Source organism: Chelonia mydas, chromosome 5 (assembly GCF_015237465.2).
Source record: "Chelonia mydas isolate rCheMyd1 chromosome 5, rCheMyd1.pri.v2, whole genome shotgun sequence".
NCBI lineage: Eukaryota > Metazoa > Chordata > Testudines > Cheloniidae > Chelonia > Chelonia mydas.
In genome coordinates this window covers 47,247,322-47,260,956 of record NC_051245.2, presented here as the reverse complement: position 1 = coordinate 47,260,956, position 13,635 = coordinate 47,247,322, and the positions used below count along the sequence as shown (strand labels likewise).

General features: G+C 41.6%; 1 protein-coding gene across 6 annotated transcripts in view; it reads right to left on the bottom strand.

The window, feature by feature from the left end:
* Positions 1 to 13,586, bottom strand: part of GFM2 (GTP dependent ribosome recycling factor mitochondrial 2) — a 52,888-nt gene extending 39,302 nt beyond the window's left edge. For 3 of the 6 annotated variants that reach the window (XR_005225978.2, XR_005225979.2, XM_007064496.4), the window contains exons 1-7: positions 13,217 to 13,586; positions 7,948 to 8,037; positions 7,228 to 7,315; positions 6,161 to 6,206; positions 5,366 to 5,463; positions 2,938 to 3,063; positions 1,019 to 1,107 (exon numbers count right to left, since the gene is read on the bottom strand). Coding sequence is in view for 4 of the 6 variants with exons in the window: in XM_007064496.4 (XP_007064558.2) it covers positions 1,019 to 1,107; positions 2,938 to 3,063; positions 5,366 to 5,463; positions 6,161 to 6,206; positions 7,228 to 7,315; positions 7,948 to 8,010 (510 nt within the window). In the remaining 2 variants the exon portion in view is untranslated. Of the gene's footprint in view, positions 1 to 1,018; positions 1,108 to 2,937; positions 3,064 to 5,365; positions 5,464 to 6,160; positions 6,207 to 7,227; positions 7,316 to 7,947; positions 8,038 to 11,361; positions 11,404 to 13,216 lie in introns of those variants that run through there. The other 3 variants (XM_037903009.2, XM_043547610.1, XM_037903008.2) reach the window with 3 other exon arrangements.
* Between the last annotated feature and the right edge of the window lie 49 nt (positions 13,587 to 13,635).

The following is a 13,635-nucleotide window of genomic DNA, read 5'->3' as shown; positions in this document are numbered from 1 at the left end:
CATATGCAGGGGAAGGGACTGCTCAGCCACTATTCCTTGACCTGTTAAACTGTAGCATTGATAGGCTCCAAAATGAGCCTTGTCCCATCCAGTCTTCTCAAAGGTGGAAGGAATGACTGTGCCCCAGGTTGGGGCCTCAAGGACGCCAGGGATAAAATGAGGGGAAAATGGAAGCAATCTAAGTGATGTGGGGGATTCCATAAGGAATAAAAACTTAATACGTATGCACACTATAAATATTATTGCTAACATGTCAAAGTGCATGCAAAGTAAACACTTGTATAGCTGTGGATAGGCCACCGATTTTTACTGTAATTGGGTTGGCATAACAGCAGCAATCAATACAACCTGCACATTGCTGGGCAATTCTAATTTTTTTTATTAAAGCAAATTAAATCTGGCATATTAGAAATAGTTCAAATATTGAAGTCTAGTCACTTAACACATGGGGGAAGTTAATACAAGTGTTCCATGTATTAGCTGATGATTAGAACCCTTAAGCTCTACTTTTGTTGTTGGTAATCAAAAGCGTCTCTCCAACATGGCAGCACTTAGCGTGCCACAAAGGAAACTCAAATTCTGGCCTGTCCCCAAGGCTTCTGCACTCTGATCTGATGGTCATACTAGACACTCCAAGCAGGACCTGGAGAACCTCCAAGGAGAAACAGCATTCTGGCTGAGAATTAAAGTAATTCTCTACAATTAAATTTGATGTGAGAAATGTACAGCTACTTATTTCTTCCCACAGATGAAGCTAGCCAAAACATCTTAATGATCTCAATCTCTGTATCTGTTACAAAAGACCAATGGTGAAAACACTTTTTTGTGCCCTGTCATCAGGAACAAGCACATGAAATCAGATCTCAAAATTAGGTTGGCTGTCTGAAACCAAACTTTGATTGACTGAAACCATCAGAGCATAAACCGCATTAACACTGAACAGGGTCTCAGAGGAAGCTACTTGAGCATATTTTAAGTCGTTACATGTTGCAAAATCTTCACTGCGAGTAATTTTTACCTCCACACCAGCTGAAGCATCAAATACAGCCACTGCCCCATCCAGCACTCTCAGGGAACGTTCAACTTCCACTGTAAAGTCCACATGACCTAAATGATTTACATTACACAATGTCATAATTCAAACAGGTAAAAAATAATCAGTTAGATATAACGTTTTTCACCATGTTAGAATGGCAACACTTCTTTAAGTTTATAAAAATGCTCACATCCAATGTTATGGGCTCTCATATACTCATTACAGAATCATAGAAATATAGGGCTGCAAAGGACCTTGAGAGTCCAGCCCCCATGCTGAGGAAGGACAAGTATTCCTAGGCTACCCCAGATAGGTGTTTTTCTAAACTGTTCTTAAAAACCTCCAGTGATGGGGATTCCATAACCTCCCATGGTAACCTATTTCAGTATTTACCCATTGTTATAGTTAGAAAATTTCCCCTAACATCTAATCTAAATCTCCCTTGCTGCAGATTAAGCATATAATTTATTGGCCTACCATCATGGAAAACAATTGATCGCCATCCTCATTATAACAGCCCTTTACATATTTGAAGAATGTTATCAGGTGCTCCCTCAGTCTTCTTTTCTCAATACTAATCACACCCAGTATTTATTACCTTTCCTCGTAAATCAGGTTTTCTGAACCTTATATCATTTTTGTAGCTCTCCTATGTGCTTTCTCCAATTTGTCCTCATCTTTTTTAAATTGTGGCAACCAGAACTGGACACAGTATTCCAGCTAAGGCCTCACCAGTGCCAAGTAGAGCAAGTAAATTACCTCCAATCTAACATATGGCATTCCTGTTAAATTCACCCCAGAATATTAGTCTTTTCCGGAACTGTCACATTATTGCCTTATATTCAATTTGTGATCCACCCAGATCCTTTTCAGCAGTTCTACTGCCTTGCAAGTTATTTCCCATTTTGTGTTGTACATTTGAGTTTTTCCTTCATAAGCGTAGTACTTCGTACTTGTCTTACTTGAATTTCATCTTGCTGATTTCAGATCAATTCAGCTTCAGCTTGTCAACGTTGTTTTGAATTCTAATCCTGTCCTCTAATGTGCTTGCAATGCCTCCCAGCTTGGTATGATCCACAAATTTTATAAGAACACTCTCGATTCCATTATCCAAGTCATTAATGAAAATACTGAACAGTACCAGATGCAGGACTAACCCATGCAAGACTCACTAGATACGTCCTCACAGCAAACCACTGATAACTATTTCGAGTTATGCACCCCTCTTTATAATAATTTCATCTAGACCACATTTTCCTAGTTTGCTTAGGAGACTCATGTAGGACTGTACCAAAAGCTTACTACAAATCAAGATATATCGGGTCTGCTGCTTCCCTCTTCCTCCCCACATCCACTAGGTCAGTAACCCTGTTAAATGAGGAAATGAGGTTGATTTGGCAAGATTTGTTTTTGACAAATCCACGTTGGCTATTATTTATTACCCATTATTCTCTAAGTGCTTACATATTGCTCCAGTATCTTTCCAGGTATCAAAGTTAGGCTGACTGATCTATAATTTCCCAGATCTTCTTTGTTCCTCATTTTAAATATAGGTATTATGTTGGCCCTTCTCCAGTCCTAAGAGAACTTACCCATCATTTCTGAGTTCTAGAAGATAATTGCTAATAGCTCCAAAATTGCTTCAGCCAATTCCTTAAGTATTCTAGAGTGAATTTCATCAGGCTCTGGTGACTTGAATACATCTAACTTATCTAAATATTCTTTAATCTGTTCTTTATAAAACAACACCAACAGCTGGGTCCAGCATCCAACCAACTAAACCCTCTGAGATTGCACAAAACTTTAAAACCAAGATTCACTTTCTAAGCTACTGGAGCCCATCTATTCCTCCCCACTACCAACAGGAGAAAACCTGATAGAACATATTCAAAATACTGTACCTGGTGTGTCAATCAGGTTCATTCTATATCCCTTCCAATCAAAAGTAACAGCAGCAGACTGAATGGTAATGCCACGTTCTCGCTCTTGTACCATGAAATCCGTCACTGTGTCCCCATCATCGACATCTAATCAGTATGAACATATGCACCATTTCAGTTTGGTCACCTAACTTTACATTTTGAATTACCTGCCTTGGACCAAAGTAAAGATGACGATTATTTCTCCTAGACCATATTTACTCTGTATACTTCCAAGCCATGAAAATTGCTTCCGATTCAGAAAATCATAGAACTGGAAGTGACCTTGAGAGGTGATCTAGTCCAGTCCCCTGCACACATGGCAGGACTAAGTATTATCTAGACCATCCCTGACAGGAGTTTGTCTAACCTGCTCTTAAAATCTCCAATGATGGAGATTCCACAACCTCCCTAGGAAATTTATTCCAGTGCTTAACCACCCTGACAGTTAGGAAGTTTTTCCTAACATCCAACCTAAACCTCCCTTGTTGCAATTTAAGCCCATTGCTTTTTGTCCTATCCTCTGAGGTTAAGAAAAACAACTTTTCTCCCTCCTCCTTGTAACAACCTTTTACGTACTTGAAAACTGTTATGTTCCCCCTCAGTTTTCTCTTTTCCAGACTAATAGAACAGAATGATAAGGCTGATAACTAAACTCCTCCTCTTTAGAAAACAAATGCTCTAAATAAATAAATAAATCTAATAAAGCCCACCTCCCCACGCATGTCTGAAATCTCAGCTGTGGTAGAACACTGCAGAATGCAGCCAAGGAGTGGTAAACTTATGCCACCTTTATGTTCACTCCCCTCAGTCCTGTGGATTGATATGGGCTGGTTTATGCTCCCCCAACTCCCATGTAACTTTAAAACCGTCTCAGAGCTACTTTAAGTTGTGTTGGCAGATAGCCCCCAACAGTTTCCAGCAGCTGGAGATCACCAGAGCACAGCAGTGCTCCTGCCACACATCTTTCCCACAAAATACTGCCTATGCCAAGGCCAGGCAAGCAGGCTGTGTAGAGCCAGCTACTTCAGCTTCTTGCCGCATGGGGAATCCAGGGACAGGAATTATTATCCAGTTGTATTTATTCAATCTTTCTTGCTTTCATTTGCATTTGCTTCTTTGATATACTAATACAAAATCCTCCCAGCAGTAAGAAGCCAAAACACTTTAACACAGATGTACCTATTTCTTCTCCTAAATATTAATTTACTTTATACTTAGTTTCTCATCCTGAATGCCTACTAGTTTATAATTAGACTGCTGACCCCACTCATAATGCTGTTCTCAGACACCAGCCTAAATGAACACAGGAAAGAGAATTCAGCATCCTCGTGGAATACTTGATAAATTCTCAACCAACTCAGTGGGGAAAACCACAGTCAAGTGCTGCCAACAACAGTGTTTTTGCTACTGAAGAGTCACTGTGCAAAATGTAAATAGCAAGACAAAAAACACAAAACCTGAGAACAGAAGGCACTATTACAAAAAGTAATATCACTGGGAGCATTTACTGCATGCATCCTGATTACTATTTATTTTAATGTTTTAAAATATATCTTAAAGCTGCTTTTTGGTAAATACTGTTACTGTCAAAGCGGAAGCCCTTCTTTCCCAAACAAGTGCGTCAGAATGTTCAGCAACTGGGATCTCTGGCGTAGCTGAACATTCATGGATGCTTTATTTTTGTAGAATTAATGGATGGGATTCTGTGATGTTCCAGTTAACAAATGCAGCACAGAACTCACAACACAGGAGGGTGGGAGGCTAAAGTAAGCCAGGTTTGTGCCACCCCGATCTTCAGCTTTTCCAAAACTGAGCTATTCCAAGGGCTGGAGATAGGCTGGGCCTGTCTATGCAGCTTCCTTGGGCTGCCTTAGGGGCAACAGGTGCTGCCCAGAAACTTTGCTATAGTCTACCCTCCATCATGCCCCCCTATGTCCAGGCTTACAAAGAATGCAGGCTCAAAGCTTTTTGTTTCAGTTCCTGTGCCAGGAAAATCATTCCCTGGACAGATATTAGACTTTTAGGGACTTTTTATACCACTCTGTCCTTGTTACTTGGCATGCTGGAGCAAAACTGAGGATCTTGCTAGCATTTCCATCTGAGTTTGGCTACAATATTCTGTGAACAATACAAAATACATAAACTAGGAGGATCCTGAAATTTGAAGTTAACCCAATTAAAAGCTGTTTACGAATTAAAAACTGAAAACCTGTCAAGATTCTTACTGCCCTAGTGTTATACATTGTACTATATAATGAAATATGCATCGTGCTTTCATTGTATTTCAGTATAATATCGAAATGACAGATTATATTTGATAAAACATACTCTACAGGACAACCTCTAATTTTATATTAATTTTTGCTAAATTTCTCAAAGCTACTAAAATAAAAAAAGCAGTTCTAACCTCCCAGTGCTCTTGTGTATCCGGAATAGTATAACATTCTCTCTGTGGTTGTAGTTTTCCCTGCATCAATATGAGCCATGATGCCAATGTTACGGATCCTGCATAAAACAAGCAAAGGCATTTAATGTAAATGTTTCTTTATTCAGCAATATTGTGATTTTGACCAATTAAATGACTTCATGATCAACAGAGGTAGCTTTTTTCCCCATTCACTGCACAAATGATGTAGTTAGTGCATAACCGTAGTATATATACTCATAACACTTCGATGGTAAAATATGGTAGAAATATAGCTCCAGGCTTTCTTCCACATCACCGCTAATCACCCATTTTCAAAACAAATGGGCACAATACTAAGAAGATTAAAATGAGGGAACGCATGTTTGCACTACAGTTTATATTCAGATATCAAGCACTGGAATCAGAACAGCTAGACTGCATGCCACTAGGTTCTCACTGGCAACCACTGCTACCAAGATCAGAACAGATTGACTTCCAATCAGTATATACATTGACTTTTCCACTGAGGGTTCAATCCAGAGCCCATTGAAGTCAATGGAAAGACTCCCATTCTACCAACCTGAAACCCCCTCCACAATTGGTTCCTGCTTCCTTACATTTATTCCTAGAATATATCCCTGATTCCCCATTAAAAAAAAAAAAAGAACTGCTATCAAGTGCAATTTAGAACATGGGTAGATTGAAGCAGTGGTCACTACAGTATTCTGTGGTTCTTTTGAAACACACATCAGCATGATATCTATTGCTTACATACAGAAAATAGACAGTACTTACTTAGATATAGGAGGGGTAATGATAGAACGCAAAGATTTGACATCTCCTATTGCAGGAAAAAAAAAAAAGCAATGGTCAAAATTTAAATTCATAGTCTATGAATGAAACCTGAGATCTCACCACTGCTGAGTAGAGCAAGACAATTATCTATTTTGTCTTACATATGACACCCATTAATACGTCCCACGACGTAGTTCTTTTTTCGCAACTACATCATGCTGTTGGCTTATATTTCGTCTGAGATCCGCTAGAATCCCCAGATCCTTTGCAGCAATACTACTGCCTAGCCAGTTATTCCCCATTTTGTAGTTGTAAATTTGATTTTTCCTTCCTAAGAGTAGTACCTTGCACTTGTCTTTGCTGAATTTCATCCTGTTGATTTCAGACCAATACTCCAATTTGTCAAGGTCATTTTGAATTCTAATCCTCGACTCCAAAATGCTTCTAACCCCTCCCAGCTCGGTGTCACCCGCAAATTTTATAAGCATACTCTCTACTCCATTACCCAAGTCCTCAATGAAAATATTGAATAGTATTGGACCCCACTAGAGATGTCCTCCCCATTTAACAGCAAATTTAAATTAATTTTTTGTTTTCACATAAATTTTCCCACCAGTCCCCTTTTAACAAAGATACAATAACGAAACTGTCCATCAGGAAGCTCAAAACATCTCTATCTGAGCAGGAATCCCTCTCTCTCCCGTCACATGCTATATGCTCGAGGCAGATTTTGATATTACTAGCCATTCTATCTTTACTGAGCACTTCAAGCCAAAAGGCCAGGTCTCAAGAACACTTAGCTCATGGTCTGATTCTTTTTCATTTTTGCTAAAGGATTTACATTTTCCTCTTATGCCCTCTGCTATGAAATGCCTCACTGCTCTGTCCTTAAACCTCTTCTCTACACTGCTCTTTTCCTGCTTGATATACTAAATGTTATACACAATGGTTATAAAGTCATAAGATTATAAGGAAGTATATTTTAGGATTTTTTTCCCCATTTTCTTACTACTACAGATAAGTGAAAGGCAAGTTAAGAAAAATTAAAAAATAATTTAAAGTATTACCTGGTGGAAAGCTGTAATTTCTTTGATGACATTCTTGTGATTTTAGTCTTTTTACAACCATCGTTCTTGCCCACTTGCAGTACATACACTTTAAAGAAAAAAAAATTAAAAATAGTTACTTTGTAGAAATACTTTTTGGAAACTATGGTAACTTCTTGCACTGCCTTTTCCTAAAATGAATATTAATGATATCTGCAGCAACAGATGTGTAAATAATTTGATCACACTTTTGTGTGAGCTATCCTGAATAATATTTTGGACACTTGCAGGCATCTCAGCATTACTTGCTAGAGTCAAAGACCAAAAACAAATCCATATCCAACAGAATTTGTAAATCCTAATGAAAGTGCAAGTCAAAGACTATACTGAAATAAATATAAACTGTCAGTATCAACAGTATTTAAACACATACAAGGAGTGAGGCAAAATCGTATACTGGACCTCACTGGAATCACAAGTATAAACCAAAACATTTACAGAAACTGCCACTTTACTGAGGTAAAGATATACACATGAAAACCCATTTACCTATTTCTGAACTTCCCCACAAACTATAAAATAAAAACTTTTTTTTGATATTTGAAACAAAATGAATATTAAGCTTCATTCCGGACATTAAAATATTTATATTTATTCAGATTGGCCTAGGTATCCCATTTTGCTTAAAAGAAAATATTTAGCAAATGCTCATTGGCAAATAAAAATCTGAGAAAAGTTTACCTCATTGCACAAACTTGATGCTTTCAGGACATTCAGTGAAAATTTCCTTGGAACTCTCAACATTATTACACTATTGTCTACAGCTGCACCCTGCCAATATAAGCAAATACTGTGTAAAGAGATCATGATCCAAATTAAGTATCTGAACTGTTTCCATTCAAGTCACTGGGAAAACTCTCACTGGCCTAAATGGGAACTGTATTGGACCATATTTTATCAAAAACAGAGTAATGCCAACAGATGTTAAAACTGTACATGTACATCTACAAACAATATAAAGTATACAGTACAGACCCGTTTACACACGAATCTGCTTAACGTGCGGTAGCACCATGCCTCCCAGTGCTACCTATTTAACACGCGAGGCTCGTTAACACGCGGTACAGGAACTTGCTATGTAACGCTACAGATTTGCTCACTAACTCACTGACATAGAAATCAACAGGAAGTGCGGAGCAGAAACGTGTTGTACGTCTTTACCGATATTGGTAAAGACGTATCACGCACGCTTAGTCATTGTCACACTAGAGAGATATATAATATATAGTAGTTATATAGTAATATATACACTATATTAGAAAATTTTAACCGTAGGCCTAATATAATGGCAGAGGGCAAGCATCAGTGTTCCTACACTGTAGAAGAAAAGCTAGCTGCAATAGATAGAGTCAATAGCAGAGAAACAGAGGCCAAAGTTTCAAAAGATATTGGGACTGCCGAATCTACTCTCAGAGGATGGCTAAAAAACTAATCTAAACTGAATGGCTTTGTACAAAATATCGATTCTGCCACGGGGCTTAAGCGAAAACGTGTGTGCTATTCAGCAAAACCCACAATAGACAAAGCCATGGGCATGTGGCTTGCTCAGGAAAGCCTGAAAGGAATGCCACTAAGTGGGCCAATTCTTCAAGCCCAAGCGACAAAGTTTGGAAATTTAACGGGGGATGAATCATTCCAAGCCAGCAAGGGGTTTATAAGTCATTTTAAAAAGCGTCATGGCATAGCGCAGGTATCGATTTCTGGAGAAAGCTGATCAGCCGATGAATCGGCTAAGAACGCGTTTCCTGCTGAGTTGAAATCTATTTTACAAAATGAAGAATACCACGAAGAACAACTTTATAATTGTGATGAAACAGCTTTATTTGCAAAACTGCTACCTGATAAGACTTTAGCCTTTAATTATGAGACACAGAAAACAGCTGGATTTAAAAAGATAAAAGATCGTGTGACTCTTCTTTTTTGTAGTAATAAGACAGGCAGCCATAAGTTTGCCCCTCTTCTCGTTGGCCACTTTCATGACCCTCGCTGCTTTAACAACCTCAATAGAGCCAAACTGCCAGTAATATTTCAAAAATAGCAAAAATGCTTGGATGACGAGACATTTTCGATGACTGGTTCCACAACAGCTTTGTTCCAGCTGTTCGTAAGCATCTGCGTTCGAAGAAACTCGAAGCCAAAGCACTTTTACTACTTGACAATTGTCCAGCCCATCCTCCAGCCGAATCATTGGTATCAAGCGATGGAAAAATTCGAGTGTTATACCTACCATTCAACACAACATCAAAAATTCAACCTTTAGACCAGGGCATTATTCAGAATTTTAAAAACAATTATCAACGGGAGCTGATTTTGGCGATCGTGTCATGCACGTCTTCAGGCATTTCCGAATTCCCGAAACAGTTAAACATGAAGGAAATTATTTATTTAGTTAAAAAAATCTTGGGACGGAGTAAAACAAAAGTCCATTGAAAACTGCTGGATGAAGGCTCGCGGTGATGCCTTTTCTGTCAAAGATGGCTCAGACTCAGAAAACTCCAGCAGTGGCACTGATTCAGAGCCAGACTTTGAAGGATTTTCGGAAGAAGATGTCCTACAAACACGCACGCAGACAAAAGAGGATAAAGGTAAACTTCTCTTTCAAATGATAAAAGATTTTAGTTTGGATACGTTGCCAGAAATCATTGCTGAGTGGCTGGAGATGGATGATGATTGCCCGACTTCAGAATTTCTGTCTGAGGAAGAAATATTAATGGGCTGCGAGGCTACATTGGACCATGAAATTGATGGTGAGGATGTCACTGAAAAGGTCAAAATTTCGCCCACAGAAGCCCTTAGTGCTGTAGAAACTGTTGTAAGATTTATGGAGGAGCAAAATGCGGAAAATATCATTCATCTGCGGCGAATGACAGACTTCATAAGAAAGAAAAAAAATGCGAACCAGAAAGAGCAGAAAATAACGGCATTTTTTTCTTAGTGAATCATAGACACTTTTTTCACCATGGCCCTCTTAATCCGCGGTCCATTAACAAGCGGTCGTGATGGCTTGACTCCTGATATCTGCACGTAAACGGGTCTGTACTGTATTTCTAAGACAAAAAATATGCCAGTACTTATTTTGTAACCATAAACTACTCGGTTTAAAAGCCTGGGCCATATTCAGGCCCAAATGGTTGCTGAAACTCCTGGACCTCAGGGCTAAGTTCCAGAAGCTGTACAGTATGCCTCTAATTCCGAGGCAGAAATATGGTTTGGTAGCAACAGCATAATACCAGTTCAAGTTTTCAACAGCATCAAATCCATTACGTAGCAATCAGACTTAAGGGAATACTCAGTGACGCAAGATCCCAGAAGACAAGCTCTTCAACATCAGTCAGCAAGGAAACAATTCTAAAAAAGAGCAGGGCCCAAAAAACACAGGCTTTTGCTGATCTTAAGATGTATTTGGGAGCTCAACCAGAGAAATGAAAAGAAGTCATGTCTCATGACCCTCATTATCTCCTTCACATGACAGCTAGAGACTGGTTAGAACCAAGGAAGGAAGAATCCTCCCCAGCAAAACACCAACTGCCCATACTCAATCCTGCAGTTTGCTCGGGAGAGGTAGGGGCAGAAAGAATGGAAAACATTAACTTCTCTCTTCCTCTAGGTTGGACAAACTGGTATACAAATTTTAGCTCTCTCTCTTGGGATCCAAGTATCATTACTACAGCTATTAGGTCTATAAGACCTCCCAGGACTAATACCTACAGTATTCCTGGGATTATGAGTTGTGCAAAGTGTCAGGTTTTTTTATCTTGTCCAAATGCTTAAGATGTGCTGTGGCCACACACACGCTAGATAGACTTTTTGATCATCACACTGTATTTTTGTTTTCGGTCTGTAGGGCTATTAAAAATTTAAAAAAATTAAAGTGAGCTTAAGTTTGGTGAAGAAAATAATATATTTGCTTTACAGTTTGTGGCTAATAAGGAAAAGGCCCCAAATAGCAAATAACATAAGGCTGTAAGAATAATGAGTAGTATTACTTATTATTTGCAGTGTGGGAAGGATGCATGGTCCAAAAAGTAACGAATAAAATAAAGAGCTGCAGTAACAAGACAAAGAAAAACGGTTTTAAAAGAAACGAGCACAAACCTTCCCCCTGTTCTGCTGGTAAGCAAGGATGGGGGAGGAGATAAGAAAGGAAGGCAGCGAGGATAAACTGCTTCAAACTGGGTTTTTGCTAAAACTAGCAAGTTAGCTGAAGGGTATAAAACAAAGCCATGAACCTGAAGGTTCTTTGTCAGACTGGAGCATGTTAGGACAAGAAAGTTTTCCCAAAGTCTATCCTATTCGTACATACACTGATCACATGCCTATGGTAACTTTGTTACTGTACGGGGTGTAATGACTATTTACTTATTTTTAGGCTGTTAGGCATGTTTAGTGCAATTATACAAAATATCATTTGGCCTTTGGACTTAATAAATGAATTTTTGGTTGAATTGGTGTCTAGTGGTCTCCCTGATTAATATTAACAATGTCAAATATCATGAGTAATTCCAACATTGTCTGATTAACATAAAAAAGTTTGCATTAACACTTGAAATTAAACACACAGCAAATCTACATAACCTTATTTTTCCCATTACTGTTACTTCCCCTCCTCTCCATGTCCTCCTGGTAAGTCATGTTTATTTAGGCCTTAATCATGCATTGCAATCTGTGCAGGTGTAGCAATCCATCCATGCAGATCACAATCCTGCATCAGGCAGACTATAAGATTTTCACAGAAAGGTTTGTAGTGCAAACATCACAATGGAGCCATAATCCAGTCTAGCACCCTTGCGCTCTATCACAAATCATCAGCCTAAAGCAGAGGTGGGCAAACTACAGCCCGCAGCCACATCCAGCCCACGGGACCATCCTGCCCGGCCCCTGAGCTCCCAACCAGGGAGGCTAGACCCCGGCCCCTCCCCTACTGTCCCTGCTCCTGCTGCAGGAGCATGGCTGGCTCCGGCAGGGCGGTTGCTCCTGCTGCTCTGAGCAGCATGGTAAGGGGGCGGGGAGAGGTTGGATAACGGGTAAGGAGTCCTGGGGGGCAGTCAGGGGGTGGTTGGATAGGGCAGAGGTTCGGGGGGGGGAGCAGTCAGAGGACTGGGAACACGGGGGGTTGGATAGATGTGGGAGTCCCAGGGGGCCTGTCAGGTGGCGGGGGTGTGGATGGGGGTCGGAGCAGTCAGGGGACAGGGAGCAAGGGAAGTTTGGATGGGGGTGGGGTCCAAGGGGCAGTTAGTGTTGGGGGCATCCTGTGAGGGGGGGGTCAGGGGTCAAGGAGCAGGGGGGGTTGGATGGGTTGCGGGTTCTGAGGGGGCAGCCGGGGGCAGGAAGTGGGAGGGGGTGTACAGGGGCTGGGTCAGGCTGTTCGGGGAGGCACAGCCTTCCCTACCCGGCCCTCCATACAGTTTCACAATCCTGATGTGGCCCTCAGGCCAAAAAGTTTGCCCACCCCTGGCCTAAAGATTTCCGTATACATTTTCTTTTTACATTAAGTTTCTCTTTTAACCATGTGTTGTCTCGGTAATGACAACACTGGGTACAGTTATAAATATTAATGACCTGTTATCAATAATGGCTTCTCAGGAAAACGTGAGACGAGAAACAAACAACTCCCCAAGCATCACCAACCGCAACGGCAGCAGAAAGGCAGGCTGGTGGTGTGGTTAAGGCACTAGACTGGGCGTCAGGGTTAAAGTCCACAGACCCCTTAGGCAAGCCACTTTGCCTCCCTGCCCCTCAGATCCCATCTACCAGGGATCCCGCCCGGCCTCTCGAGGAGCTGGGATAGAGCCTGGGAGATGCCGCGATGAGCCGCACGGAAAACTCCGTCAGTGACCCACACCAGCAGGGAGCCGGGACAGGGGGCTGCGCCCGGCGAGCCCAGCCTCTCCAGCGCAGCGGCTCGGCAACTCGCTCTCGGTCCCAGGCGCCGCTGCCCGGCTACACTCACCGGCCGCAGCCAGGATACCAGCTCCCTCCTCGCTCACTCCGGCCCGGCCTACGAGGGGTGTGGAGAAGGGGGCCTCGCCCGCGGCTGCCCGGTGTCCCCGTGCGGAGACGGGTGGCGACCTCCCGGAAAGATCTGGCCCGTCACCCTACACCCCCGGCCCGCAGCAGCTTCCTTCCGCTTCCGCCCTGCTCGGCCGCGCCGGCACCGCCTCCCGAGCCCAGAGAAAGCCTGCAATGAAAACACGTCTTCCCAGACCGCACCGCGGCGCGGTGTCCTTTCTCTCCCTCCCGGCCAGCCCCTCCGACTCTCCCCGGGTTCCGGGCCCCGCAGGGAGGTCCCAGCAGGCCCTGCTGGCGATGCAGCTGCCGGGTTATGATTCAGGCTTTTTTCAACTCCCCGAGGCGGGTGGAAGGGAAGGG